The sequence below is a fragment of the Pteropus medius genome, unplaced genomic scaffold (genome assembly GCF_902729225.1).
Source record: "Pteropus medius unplaced genomic scaffold, Ma_sr-lr_union100, whole genome shotgun sequence".
NCBI lineage: Eukaryota > Metazoa > Chordata > Mammalia > Chiroptera > Pteropodidae > Pteropus > Pteropus medius.
In genome coordinates, this window is record NW_024346667.1 from 22,632,401 (window position 1) to 22,646,501 (window position 14,101).

The 14,101-nt window shown below is 31.7% G+C and overlaps 1 protein-coding gene across 1 annotated transcript in view; it reads left to right on the top strand.

The window, feature by feature from the left end:
- RXFP1 (relaxin family peptide receptor 1) overlaps positions 1-14,024 on the top strand; it is an 86,248-nt gene extending 72,224 nt beyond the window's left edge. The window contains exons 13-19 of the mRNA XM_039876249.1: positions 1,636-1,707; positions 4,932-5,003; positions 5,882-5,953; positions 7,751-7,980; positions 9,551-9,961; positions 10,629-10,847; positions 12,716-14,024. Of these exons, the coding sequence (XP_039732183.1) occupies positions 1,636-1,707; positions 4,932-5,003; positions 5,882-5,953; positions 7,751-7,980; positions 9,551-9,961; positions 10,629-10,847; positions 12,716-13,017 (1,378 nt within the window). The 3' untranslated portion in view covers positions 13,018-14,024. The remainder of the gene's footprint in view (positions 1-1,635; positions 1,708-4,931; positions 5,004-5,881; positions 5,954-7,750; positions 7,981-9,550; positions 9,962-10,628; positions 10,848-12,715) is intronic.
- Positions 14,025-14,101: the final 77 nt, after the last annotated feature.

Below are 14,101 nucleotides of genomic sequence, written 5' to 3' on the forward strand. Positions count from 1 at the left end.
AACGATACTTTAATAAAAAGAAATTTTTTTAAAAGAATAGCTAGATAAAACTATGCTAGATACTGGATAGTCCAAGAAGAATAGGTGTAGTTTTCATACTCAAAGAATTCACAGTCTTCAGAAGATGACCACATATGTACAGAAACAGTTTTAATATAATGTTATATAACACATATAATGTGTTATATGTGCTATGATAGAAGTATGCACAAGGAGTATTATGGGAGAACATGGAAGAGATCACCTAATCTCCCTGGTCGCAGAGGTGTGACACTTCAATCTTGAAGGGTGACTAGGAGTTCACCAGAAGGACAAGAAGGAAAGCTTATCACAGGCAGAAGGATGCACCTGTGGAAAAACACGGAGGTCAGGATACTGCAGTGCGTTCGGGCCACAGTGAGAGCCATCCTTAATGAATAGAAGTGGTAGAAAACTAAAGATAGTCAGTGGCAAGGTAATAGATATTTAAAGGCTTTCTATGTCACACAGTGCAGTTTTTATTTTATCTTTTATGCAACAGTGAGTTATTGAAGGATTTTAAGAAAGGGATGAAATTTTAGAAAGATCCCTTTGGTTATCAAATCAGAACAATCTGTCTTCGTAGACAATTCACCCATAAGCATGGAAACAATGAAAATAGTCTCAAGATTCAGTGTGAAAAATAAAACATTTACAGCAAAGACATTTATAATATTTATTAGATTTTATTAGCTTTTTATTTTCAGTTTTAAACTATCGTGCCCTTCAAAGTTGAATCATCTAACTTTTGACTTATAAGAACTCAATTTACATAACAAGAATATCTGTTCTCCTCCCTTACCTTGTGGCAACTAAGAGGATTTGGAGATGCATGGGGAAAGCGTTAGGCTTTCTCTTAGTACCTCTTGATTACACTAGCAAATTCAAGCCTATTGAAACATTATCTTGTTTAAAAGAATCTTAGGCCTTTCTCATGAGAAGTGGCACTGTCAAAGCTACCAGAAGAGCCGCTAAGGTCAAAAATCTTACAACTAAGCTACGAGGTCATGCCATGTTAACCACGCAACCTAACCTCTATACATATGTGAGGCAACACAAAATATCCTGACCCAGGAGTATATGTGATCCAGTGTATTTAAGTTATGAAAGAAATTTGCTCCTGAAATATTCTACTTCAATTCAAAAATTATAATAAACCCAAGCAAAAGAAAAAAGTAAAGCTCTAAACCATATTCCTACTCTAACATGGAAGGAAGAAAAAAAGGAAGAAAAGAAGGAAGGAAGGAAGAAGAAGGAAGGAAGGAAGGAAGGAAGGAAGGAAGGAAGGAGGAAGGAAGGAAGGAAGGAAGGAAGGAAGGAAGGAAGGAAGGAAGGAAAAGGAGGCGCACAGTCCATATATTAATTGAATTAGAAAATTGTACCTATTAGAACCAGATAAAATACCATCAGGTATTTGTCTCCGAGAGAGTGATGAAATGGGATAAAATATTTTTATCTTTTCCCATTTTATTCCCTTTTTTAAAACTTTTAGTCTTCTCGTAATTAATACAACTCATTAATAGCACCGTTAAAAAGTAGCGTAATGGTTTCCTAATAAATTGCAGAACAATAAAGTCTCATGAAAATAATATGACATGTTTGCAATTATCTCCTTAGGGATTTAGGAAGTAATAAAATTGAAAATCTTTCACCGCATATATTTAAGGATCTGAAGGAGCTCTCAAAATTGTAAGACTGATATTAATTTTCTCACTTCATTTCTTTATTTTTACATTTATTTTATATTTTAAATTAAAATATACACAACATAAAATTTACCATTTTAACTATTTTTAAGTGTACAGTCCAGTGTCACTAATTACATTTATATTGCTATGCAACTATCATCACCATCTGTCTCTAGAACTTTTTTTATCTTCACAGACTAAAACTCCATACCTATTAAACAGTAATTCCCCATCATCCCACACACGCCAACATCCACCACTCTGTGTTTTATCTCTATAAATCTGATTACCCTAGGTACTCCATATAGGTGGAATCATACAACATCTGTCCTTTTGTGACTGGCTCATTTCACTTAGCATAATATCTTCAAGATTCATCCATGTTGTAGCATGTGTCAGAATTTTGGAATATTATTCTCCTAAATACTAATACTAATTCATTAATTATATTTATTTAATTTTAAAATTAATAAATTAATATTAGTGTTCAGAATAATAATTCATTGTGTGTATACACCACATTGTGTTTTCCTACTCATCTACTGATGGACAATTGGGTTGTTTCCACCATTTAGCTATTGTGAGTAATGCTGCTGTGAACATGGAGTACAAATATCAACTCAAGACCTTGCTTTTAATTGTTTTTGGTATATAGCTTCAGAAGTAGAGTTGGTGGATCACATTGTAATTCTATTTTTAATTTTTCGAGGAAACATCATGCTGTTTTCCATAGTGGCTACACCATTTTACATTCCTACTAGCAGTGAATAAAGGTTCCAATTTCTCTCCATCTTTAACAATACTTTTTATTTTCTATTTTGTTGATACTAGCTATTCTAATCGATATGAAATGGTATCTCATTGTGGTTTTAATTTGCATTTCCCTAACAATTAATGATTTTGAACATCTTTTCATGGGCTATTGGCCATTTGTATATTTTTGGAGAACATCTATTCAAGTTTTTTTTCCATTTTTTAATTGTTTTTGTTGTTGTTGTTATTGAGTTGTAGGAGTTCTTTATTATTTTAGATATTAAATCCTTTTCAGATACAATTTGCATATATTTTCTACCAATTTGTAGGTTACCTTTTCACCCTGTTGATAGAATCCTTTGAGGCACAGAAGTTTTTAATTTAAATATAGTCCAATTTTTCTATCTTTTCTTTTGTTGCCTATGTGTTCGATGTCATATACAAGAAATCACTGCCTAATCCAATGTTCTGAAGCTTTTCCCCTATATTTTTTTCTACTAGTGTTATAGCTTTAACTTTTACATTAGGTCTTTGATCCATTTCAAATTTATTTTATAAATGGTATAAGGTCAGGGTCCATGCTCAATTTTTTGCATGTAGATAACTATCTAGTTTTCCCAGCACCGATTGTTGAAAAGACTGCCCTTTCTCCATTGAACAGTCTTGATGTCATTGTTGAAAAATTATTTATCATATATGTATAAGAGTTTATTTATTGGCTGTCTATCCTTCCATTGGTCTATATATATATATATATATATATATATATATATATCTTTATGCCAGTATGACATGGTTTGATTATTGTACCTTTGTAGAGAGTTTTGACATCAGGAAACATGAGACACCCAACTGTTTTTCTTTTTTCAAGATTGTCTTAGCTATTTAGGCTCCCTTGAGACTCCATATGAATTTTAGTATAGATTTTTCTATTTCTGCAGTGATATATTGGGATTTTGATAGAGATTGCACTGAATCTGTAGATTACTTTGGGTATTAATGACATCTTAACAATATTCAGTCTTTCAATTCATAAGCACAGGATGTCTTTCCATTTATCATTGTCCTCTTTAATTTCTTTCAGTAACATTTTGTTTTCAAAGTATAGGTCTTTCACCTTTATTCAGTTTATTCTTAAGTACTTTATCCTTTTGATGTTACAAATGAAATTGTTTTCCTAATTGTATTTATTTATTTTTAAATTAAGTTTATTGGGGTGACATTGGTTAATAAAATTATATAGGTTTCAAATGTACAATTCAATAATATGTCATGTGTATATTTTACTGTATGTTCATTTTTAGATTGTTCATTGTTAATGTATAGAAATGTATTTGGTTTTTGTGCATTAGTTTTGTATTTGGAAACGTTGCTGAATTTCCTAGTTCTAACAGTTTTCTTTGTATGTGTTTGTATATGAAATCTTTAAGGTTTTCTACACATAAGATCATGTCATCTGTGAAAAGAGATAATTTTACTTCTTACTTTCCAATTTGGATGCCTTTTATTTCTTCTTGCCTAATTGCTCTGGCTAGGACTTCTAGTACTATGTCAAACAGAAGTGGCAAAAGCAGACATCCTTATCTTGGTACTGATTTTAGAGAAAAAATTTTCATCTTTTCACTGCTATGATGTTGACTATAGGTTTTCATATATGGCCTTTATTGTGTTAAGATAGTTTCCTTCTGTTCCTAGATTGTTGAATCTACTTTGTTTCTTTTATACAACTCATTTTTCACTGTCGTTCTTCCTCTCTTTCCTTCTTTCTGTAATCACCACCACATAGCAGCATCCCACTCTTACATGTAACAAATGGTCTAATATAGAATAAATTTCTTAAAAAGAGAGCTTCCTCTGGGAAGCTTTCTTTAATCAATCATTCTGGTTTCAAGGTGTTGTTTAACAAAGATTCTGAAATTTTCTACATTTAAATTCGGCTGTACTGTCACTCTGATGTACCTCTTTGTTCCTTGCGATAGCCTTTTACTTTTCATTTTATGTCTCACAAATTGCTAGTACAATGTAACACTCTTTGACATAAGATTTATGTGAAAAGTATTCCATGTGATTCTAGTAATTCAAAATTTGACCAAATAAGATTATTTTTCTTTTATTTGAAGCACATTTTATGCTAAACAAAATGTGAAGTTGGTGCAGATTTTCCCTGGGTATGCTACCACTTCTCCGGTGGGAGTCATTTCTTGACAACTCCACCTTCACTCTCATGCAGTCTTAGCTTTCTCTCTGTTACTAACATGATCACAGAGTGCTTGCTAAGTGCCTAGTGCTGTTCTAGGTGTTTTATCTCCATTAATTCATTTAAGTGGCCAGTGAACCCTATGAAGGAAAGGCTATTATTGTCCTTTTTGTTGTTGTTGTTAATGTTTAAAAGTAACCCAAAGTCAACAGATACATTTTCTCTTTACTCAAGCACTTACTAAAAATGACCTATTGCTGCCTTTTTTAAAACAGGAATCTTTCCTATAACCCAATCCAGAAAATTCAAGCAAATCAATTTGATTATCTTGTCAAACTCAAGTCTCTGTAAGTATACAGTTATGTAGATAGTTCTATAATGAAATTGTTATTTATATACTAATAGTTAATGAATCTATAAAATAAGATTTATAGAATCTTTCAAATCAGAAGCTTTATTTCCAGGATATTGGTTAAGCTCCATAAAAACACATAAGATGAGTGCTCACTGACCTATAAACAATTGTATAACTATTAGTTTTATCTTATGTATTTATAAACTAAAAATTAGATAATGAAGAATTATTTTATATTTTGCTACAATCACCAGGAGCTTATATTGGGTTGTTTTCTTTGAGCTTCTGAAGGCATCTGTGCATATTAATTCCTCTATTAGTGCTGGGTTTCTAAAAATTTGTATAGCCATCTTTATCTTAAGAATATTCTAAATCATGTAAATAAATAATTACTTGTAACACACACATACACATATAAAATCTGTTAGGGTCTAAGAATTTCCTTAAAAGATAAACTTCAGTTAATTTAATTTAAGTGTTCCCTCAGTAAAATGGCATTTTATTAGAAAAAAATATTATTTAAAAATTATTAGAAAATTTTCAAAAATGCAAAACTCCTCTGCTATTGTAATATTGCCTGAAAGATCATGATCGTCCATTTATTTCATAGATATTTATTGAGTAGGTCCAAGGCAGAAAGCATTGTGTCATGATCTATAAGGATTCAAAAAATTCAAATAAGGGAGATATATGTATATATATATAGCATCAAAAAGAATTGGGGAAGTTCCTAGGGCAGACTGAGCATAAATGTTTGGTTCAGAATAAGTGTTAACTAACAGCATTTTATTAAATTGTCTTTCACAAAAACTCATTTTATTATAACCTGTATAATATATGTTATTCTGACAATTAATTTGATATTTTTAGCAGCCTAGAAGGAATTGAAATTTCAAATATTCAACAAAGAATGTTCAGACCTCTTATGAATCTCTCTCACATGTAAGCAGATGTTTTTCTTGTTCTTCACCCTGATTTTAATATTTCGTTTCCACATGTATTGCGCTAATACGTCCATACCCAATGCATCCAATCTGTTAATGTTTTCGATTGATTAATTTGCCTAAACAATAATTAACTCTTCAAATGTTTATATTGAGCAGGATAATATTTAGTTTTCCATGGTTTTATAGAATCAAAGAAGATTTTTGAATGTCAGAAAACATCAAGTAGCGGGGAGGGACCCACTCAGTCTTATAAGTTCTGCTCAGCTCTGATATCATTCAGTAGCTATTGGTGTTTGCCTAATGAGCTAGTAATTTGCACACATGGTGTAAGTGCTACCAGATGAAGTGGTAATTTACATAAGCAACATAAAATAATTATAAATAAAGACTTGCTATAAAAGGAGGAAGGTAGGGAAAAATCCTCCTCAGTGAAAACTACCTGTAATGTCAGGGCAACGACAGGAGCAAGTATGTGTGGGTACAATGGTAAACTTTGAAAAATAGTTTATTCCAACAGTGTGACTCATTGTTCCATTGATACCATGCTTTAGAAAGGTTTTCTTTAATTGAATGCAATCTTACAGCAGATATTAGAATGATCTCGTTGCCAGGGTGATTCATTCTCAATAATTTAGAAAGTGTCATGTCAGCCACCACCACCCTATAATCTTGCATACATTTTAAATCTAACACAGAGCACTCTGTTTCTGTTTTCCATAATTCCTCAGAGAGAATCCTTATAAAAGTTTCCTTGGTTGCAAACAACATAAAACACTCTGACTAAATTAAGCAAAACAGAGTTTGCTGAGGAAAAAAAATGGTATAGCTCACAAAGCCCAAGAAACAACTCAAGGAACAGATGTGAATTGGCAGAAACGATGGCAGCTCTAGAATCCAGGCAGCATATCATCTTGTTAAACAACAAGATGATATACTGCAATTGTTAAGCTTTTATCTTTATCTTTTATCTTTATTACTACAATTCTTCATACTATAAAGTTTATTTATATTTTATGCCAGAATACATGGCTTCACAAGCAAATAGATCTAATTTGAATCCCAATTTCTACATTCACTAAAAAATTTCCTCGTACATAATTTGCCTCCATTGAAGATTCATCTTCTCCCAGTGATACTAATACCTACCTCATGGAATTGATTTGAGAATTTATTCCTGAAACCTAGAAGATGCTCCATAAACAGTGTTGGTATTGGTAGTAACACAATAGTAATTACTGATCACCTAGGTGGTGTCTGTATTGATGAAAGAATTTACTCAACAAATATTGAACACCTTATCGTGTAATGAAATCTACTGTGAGAGATATACATGCTAGCAAGTATTTACAGATCACATAATAACTTCTATAATAGAAAAGTCATGGAAGTGCAGAGAAAACACTTAACTCTATCTTCCCCTGAGGGTTAAAAAGCAAGATCAATTGCAGCAACAATAGGAGTGATGCAACAGTGCATTTACATGCACTAAACACTAAACACCAATAAAAGTTTCCTTGATCATATGCTAACAGTTTATTTATATTCTAAGACATGTCTAACAATTGTATATTCATTATGCCTATTTGCTGCTCTCACACACATATTTTTTTACGAAGTAAAATCAAGTTAATGAGAGTTAAGTTTAAAGCTTCAGTACCCATAATGCTTTACATTCCTCTGAGTCATATATTGACATTTTCTTTCTACTGAGAAAATGTAGAAAATAAATATTAATGGATAGGGACACTGAATTAAATTTAAAATCTTATTTTGCCTTATCTTCGTACATCAGCTATTTTAAGAAATTCCAGTACTGTGGATATGCACCACATGTTCGCAGCTGTAAACCAAATACTGATGGAATCTCATCTCTAGAGAATCTCTTGGCAAACATCATCCAGAGGGTGTTCGTCTGGGTTGTGTCTTCAGTTACCTGCTTTGGAAATATCTTTGTCATTTGTATGCGACCTTATATCAGCTCTGAGAACCAGCTGCATGCCATGTCAATTGTATCTCTCTGCTGTGAGTATTTCCTGGATGAAGAAAAATTATAGTTTCAAAATGTAGAATTATTTTCTAATTGCTATTAGAAAATAAGTAAACAATAGAATTATGATATTTAAAATTTTTCTTCTTTTTGATTATATGTTGTTTTCACATTCACAACAATGAAAATAAAATTAATTTAGTGATAAGAAAGAAAAATAAGTTTTAAAAACAAGAAAAACTCAACTGTCTTACATACCTTACAGATTAATGAAGCTCTCATTCATTAGTTTTGTGCTCTGGAGCCATAATATTAAAGCAAAAAAATATGAAATCTTTTACTATGAATAACACCTTTATGGTCACGTTTTTACATCAAGAGCTGCATTTGCTATTTTGTTTACATATCCAGTTCATAGATATATCGATTTAACAGATTGTTGTTTTTCTGGCCTCTGAGCTGCTAGAATCTTTTCCATGCATAATTGGAAATATTTAAAAACAAACATGTTTTTATGTTGTGTGAATTTTTAAGGTTTTGAATTTTTTTAAGGTTTTGAATTTTTTAAAGGTGATTGAAAGGTATTATGTTAAATGAGGGCTACAAAGAAAAATAAGCAAGAACTAGTCGTCAGGGTGTTTATAGTATAGGAAAAGTGGTCTATAATTTATTTATATTCCCTCAAGCAAAAATCAGTCTACATGATGTTCTACTTTTTTATGTGTGCTCTCTCATATTTTACCCCCCACCCTCATTCAAAGCCTAATGTCTAATTGTTGAGTTTTTTTTTAATTGCAATCTACTTAAGAAACAGAACTCAGAAATTATTTACTACTTAGTATTGTTAGTTGCAAAAGTTTACGTACGCTCAATTTCCCTAGAGAAGGACAGAATATAAGTTCAATATTTAAGGATTAGAATCAGATTTATAATTTATACAGTAATGTGATTTTGGCAACTTTGTGTAGAAGCTTGAGAGCCTAAAAAGAGACAGAGAAAGATGTAAAAATGGGAACTGAGAATCAGAACAGGTTTGTTTAGGCCATCTCTGGGTAAATAATTTAAGGGCCCCAAATTGTACTGAATGCAAAGCACTTCATAATTATTCATATCTTCTAAATTCTGGACCTCAAAATTCAGAATCATTACTCTATCACAGCAACTTCTGAATTCCTTCCTCTGGGATTTTGGATGTCCTTAGCTTGTTAAGCTGGGAGAATTTTAGAGGAAGGGGTGAAGTAAATAATAATACTCCCATCTTGGTCCCTAATCGAATGTTCAACATAATTGTATTTTGTTCATTTATTCAACGCTTTCAGGTGATGAGACCGAAATGGAAAACAAAGCAGACAAGATCGCCCCTCTCACGGACTTGCATTAGAGGAAAACAGAGAAATGATTTCTTTTTAGCTGTAGAGGGCGCTATAAGAGTGGTTATTAAAGAGAATCGAAGCAATCCTTAACTCAAATGAATTCTTAGAATAAAAATTAACTCCCGCCAAGATAGAAGAAACTTGGTTATTTTTTGCTAATACTAAAAATATTACTTCTTCTTGATAAGTCTGTTTATTTCTCTAAATTTGTGAAATTTACTGACCCCTATAGATGCGGACTGCCTAATGGGAATATATTTATTTGTGATTGGACTCTTTGACCTAAAGTTTCGTGGAGAATACAACAAGCATGCACAGTTGTGGATGGAGAGTGTTCATTGTCAGCTTGTGGGATCTTTGGCCATTTTGTCCACAGAAGTATCAGTATTACTTTTAACATTTCTGACATTGGAAAAATATATCTGCATTGTGTATCCTTTTAGATATTTAAGACCTAGAAAATGCAGAACAATTACAGTTCTGATTCTCATTTGGATTACCGGGTTTATAGTGGCTTTTGTTCCATTGAGCAATAAGGAATTTTTCAAAAACTACTATGGCACCAGTGGAGTATGTTTCCCTCTTCATTCAGAAGATACGGAAAGTGTTGGAGCCCAGATTTATTCAGTGACAATTTTTCTTGGTAAGAAATTCTGTATTATAAGCTCTTTCATTTAAATATTAGAGTAAATCACAACATGAATCTCATTATACCTTCTAATATTTACAAATTTTTATTTCAAATCATCTAACCAGTTTTTCCCATTGTCATTGAGGCAGAGTCTATCAGATTCCCCTAAAGGGATTCTTTTTCTAAATTTCCTCTTTATCATATAAATTCCAACGTCATGCACCTTAATAAAAGACAATCACTAAACAATTGTATTTCATGAATTTTAATTCTTTGCTTTTATAATATGAACAAACTCAAAGTAACCATACAAGCCTTTGGCTTGAGAGTAGACATACAAGTGTTTTCTCTTATAAAAAAAGTTTTTACATGTAGCTTAAAGTAATTGAATTATGAAAAAAATACTGGGAAGGTTAAATTTAATAGGCCCAGGATAGTCATTTTATCACTATAATCTCATTTTAATATGCCATTTTAAAATTAAACATTTCATTATTCCTTATTATTTCAGCAATACTTAATTTTTTTTTAAATTTGTGATTTTTGTGTACCTTAGTAATTCTTATGAAGAACAAAAAACATTTTGTGGTCCTCATATCTTCTCCTTAATAATAACAGTGTTTTGTTTGTTTTAAAAAATGTTTATATACATTAATAATAACCTTTGTGTTCTAAATAGGTATTAACTTGGCAGCATTTATCATCATAGTTTTTTCCTATGGAAGCATGTTTTACAGTGTTCATCAAAGTGCCATAACAGCAACTGAAATACGGAATCAAGTTAAAAAAGAGATGATCCTTGCTAAACGGTTTTTCTTTATTGTATTTACTGATGCATTATGCTGGATACCTATTTTTGTACTGAAATTTCTTTCATTGCTTCAGGTAGAAATACCAGGTACAATTTTTTTTTTAATTTCTTTAAAGAAATATCTGTTTCTTCGATGTTTCTCTAAGAAAGAAAATTAAGGTCCTTAACACCAATTCGTTTCAAGAAATTTAAGTGAGAGTTATATGTACTTAAGGTTATGTTCAGTAAAATGTTTATGGGAGGAAGCTGTTCAGTTATTTCCATAAATGCCTAAAAACATAATTACTATTGGAACAAAGGAATAATTACTCAAATAAATTATACTCAATATGTTGAAATTCTGGTAATCTCATGCTTAAGGTGACCTGAAAAACAAAAATCGGTCAAAATGATTATCAAATAATTACTTCAGTTATTTCAGAAGGTAAGAAATATTTCTTCCCAGAATACATAACAATTCAAAGAACATTATCTCAGAGTATGAGAGACAATAGAAGAAAACACTCTTGACATTTAAAAATAATGGGCATCATACTCATTAGGATGGCTATTATCAAAAAGCAGAGAAAGTAAGTATTGGTGAGGATGTAGAGAATTGTAACTCTTGTATGTTGCTGGTAGGAATGTAAAATGGCACAGCTGCTGAGAAAACAGTGTGGTGGTTCCTCAAAAAATTAAACTTAGAATTAACCTATGAGTCAGCAATTCCACGACTGGGTAGATACCCAAAAGAATTGAAAGCAGTAAGTGAAACGGACATTCACACACCCATGTTCATTGAAGTATCATTCACAATAGCCAAATGGTTAAAACAACCCTTGTCCATCAATGGATGAATGGATAAATAAAATATGTTACCTATACAAAATGTAATATTATCCGGCCTTATAAAGGTAGGAAATTCTGATACATGCTACAGCATGAATGGATCTTGAAGACATTATGCTAAGTGAAATAAACTATTCACAAAAGGACAAATAGGAGATAACTGGAATTCACAGGGGCAGAAAGTTTGTGAATACTGTTGTCAGGGGTCGAGAGGAAGAAGGGATGGGGAGTTGTTGTTTAATAGGTATGAAGTTTCAGTTTGTCAAGATGAAAAAGTTCTGAAGGTGATTGGTGGTGATGGCTTCACAGTAGTGTGAATGTACTTAATGTTGCTAAACCGTACACTTAAAAATGGCTAAAATGGTAAACTTATGTACATTTTGCCACAATTTTTAAAGGTGCAAAATCCTGTTAACTGTATGTATAGTGCAGTATATATTCACATTTAAAAAATATATAAACATACAATTTTAATTTTATTCTATCCCATGGTTAGCAGTTAGTATCTCACATTTTATAAGCAACAAGAAAGAAAAATAGTATTAATTAAATTATAATAAAGATCTGAGTACTCGGTAGTTGTATATATACTACAGTGATTTTTATAAGGTTACCAAAGATGTTTTTACTAAAATAAATATCTAGCCAAAAGCCTAAAAAATGCATACCTATTTTTAAAACCAAATAAATAGCCAAAAGGAAATTTATTAAAGCTAAGTCTATATATGTTAAGCAATACTATATGTACTATTTAGTCATTAAAACATTTGAAAAGATATGATTTAATACTAAACAATACTGTGCTTCCTCAAATGGAATCATATTATAATAATATATATAATAATATATAATAGGCGGAAAATATTTCTACCTAATGGAATACTTTTGTTGATACATTCAAGAAAAGCTACTTAGCAATAAACCCTGCTATTTTGCAGCACCAGCTCAAACACTGGCTCTCTGGAAAGTCATCCTGGAAACACATGTAGACCTGGTACTTACTTAATATGATATCAGAGAGAGAAAAATAAAGACTCAAAAGAGGACTGGGGTAGAAACAAGGAAAAGCGTTTCTATACCTTGCAAATATCCATAAACATCTGAACTATTTTATTTTTCTCTTCCAGGTACCATCAATTCTTGGGTAGTGATTTTTATTCTGCCTATAAACAGTGCTTTGAACCCAATTCTCTATACTCTGACCACAAGACCATTCAAGGAAATGATCCATAAGTTTTGGTATAACTACAGACAAAGAAGATCTATTGACAGCAAAAGAAGTCAGAAGACATGTGCTCCGTCATTTACTTGGCTAGAAATGTGGTCGCTGCAGGAGATGCCACCTAAGTTAATGACACCAGTTCTTTTCACAGACCCCTATGAATCATCACTAATTTCTCAATCAACTAGACTAAATTCCTGTTCATAACTGACTCTGAATCCCATCTGCTAAAAGAAAGTAGCTTACAAAGACATGAGGTTATTTGGGGAAACTCAAAGTGACTGATTCCCATATAAAGGGAAATAAATTATATTGGTAATGTGTATATACTAGCAAATATTTGCATAGGAAATTAAGAGAGATCTACTTCAGAAAGATTCATTCTTCTTTTTTTTTTTCTTACATTTATTGAGTACCCACTATTTGCATGGCATTGTGGTAAACTCCTGGAAGTAGACAGTATACAATCTTTTCAATTTTCAATATTAAATTGTGTTTAACTACAGTAGAATATACAAAGCCCATCTACAGCTCAAGTTTAAGGTAGAGCTTTGCCTGTCATGCATATCAGCAAACATAAGAATCATGAACACTTTGAAGTTTTAAGATTTGGGGCTGCTCGATTATAATACCGTCAAGAGAAATTCTGAATGTCAAAATACAGATGTTCTGTTTTAAGAATTCATCTTAACTCTCAAGTCTTTGTACATTTGAGAGCCAATACAATATATTTATTACTATGAAAGAAAAAAGATATTGATATAAACTCAAAACAGCACACTTCTCTGTCACTTTCTGCCCTGTTGTCTTTTTGCTTTAAATGAGAACCGCCATATGGTATTGAAAAAGGAGAGTAAAAGTATTATAAAGGGATGAATCAGAAAGCTAGGATGAGGATAGACATTGCAATCAATTTTTGAATCCAGAAATGAAACTTTCAAATTTACAGCCAATTGGTTTTCAACAAAGATGCCAAGACAATCAAGTAAATAATAGTGTTTTCAACAAACGATGCTGGGACAACTGGATATTCACATGCAAAAGAATGAAGTTGGATCCCTACCTTCACCATATACAAAATTAACTCTACATGAATCAACAATCTAAATATAAGACATATGGGTAAATCTTCAAGACCTTGGATTTGGCAATGGATTCTTAGATGACAACAAAAGGGGGAAAAAAAACATAAATTGGATTTCATCTAAATTAAAAACTTTTGTGCATCAAAGGACGTTATCAAAAAAGTGAAAAGACAACTTACAGAATGAAAGACAATATTTGGAAATCA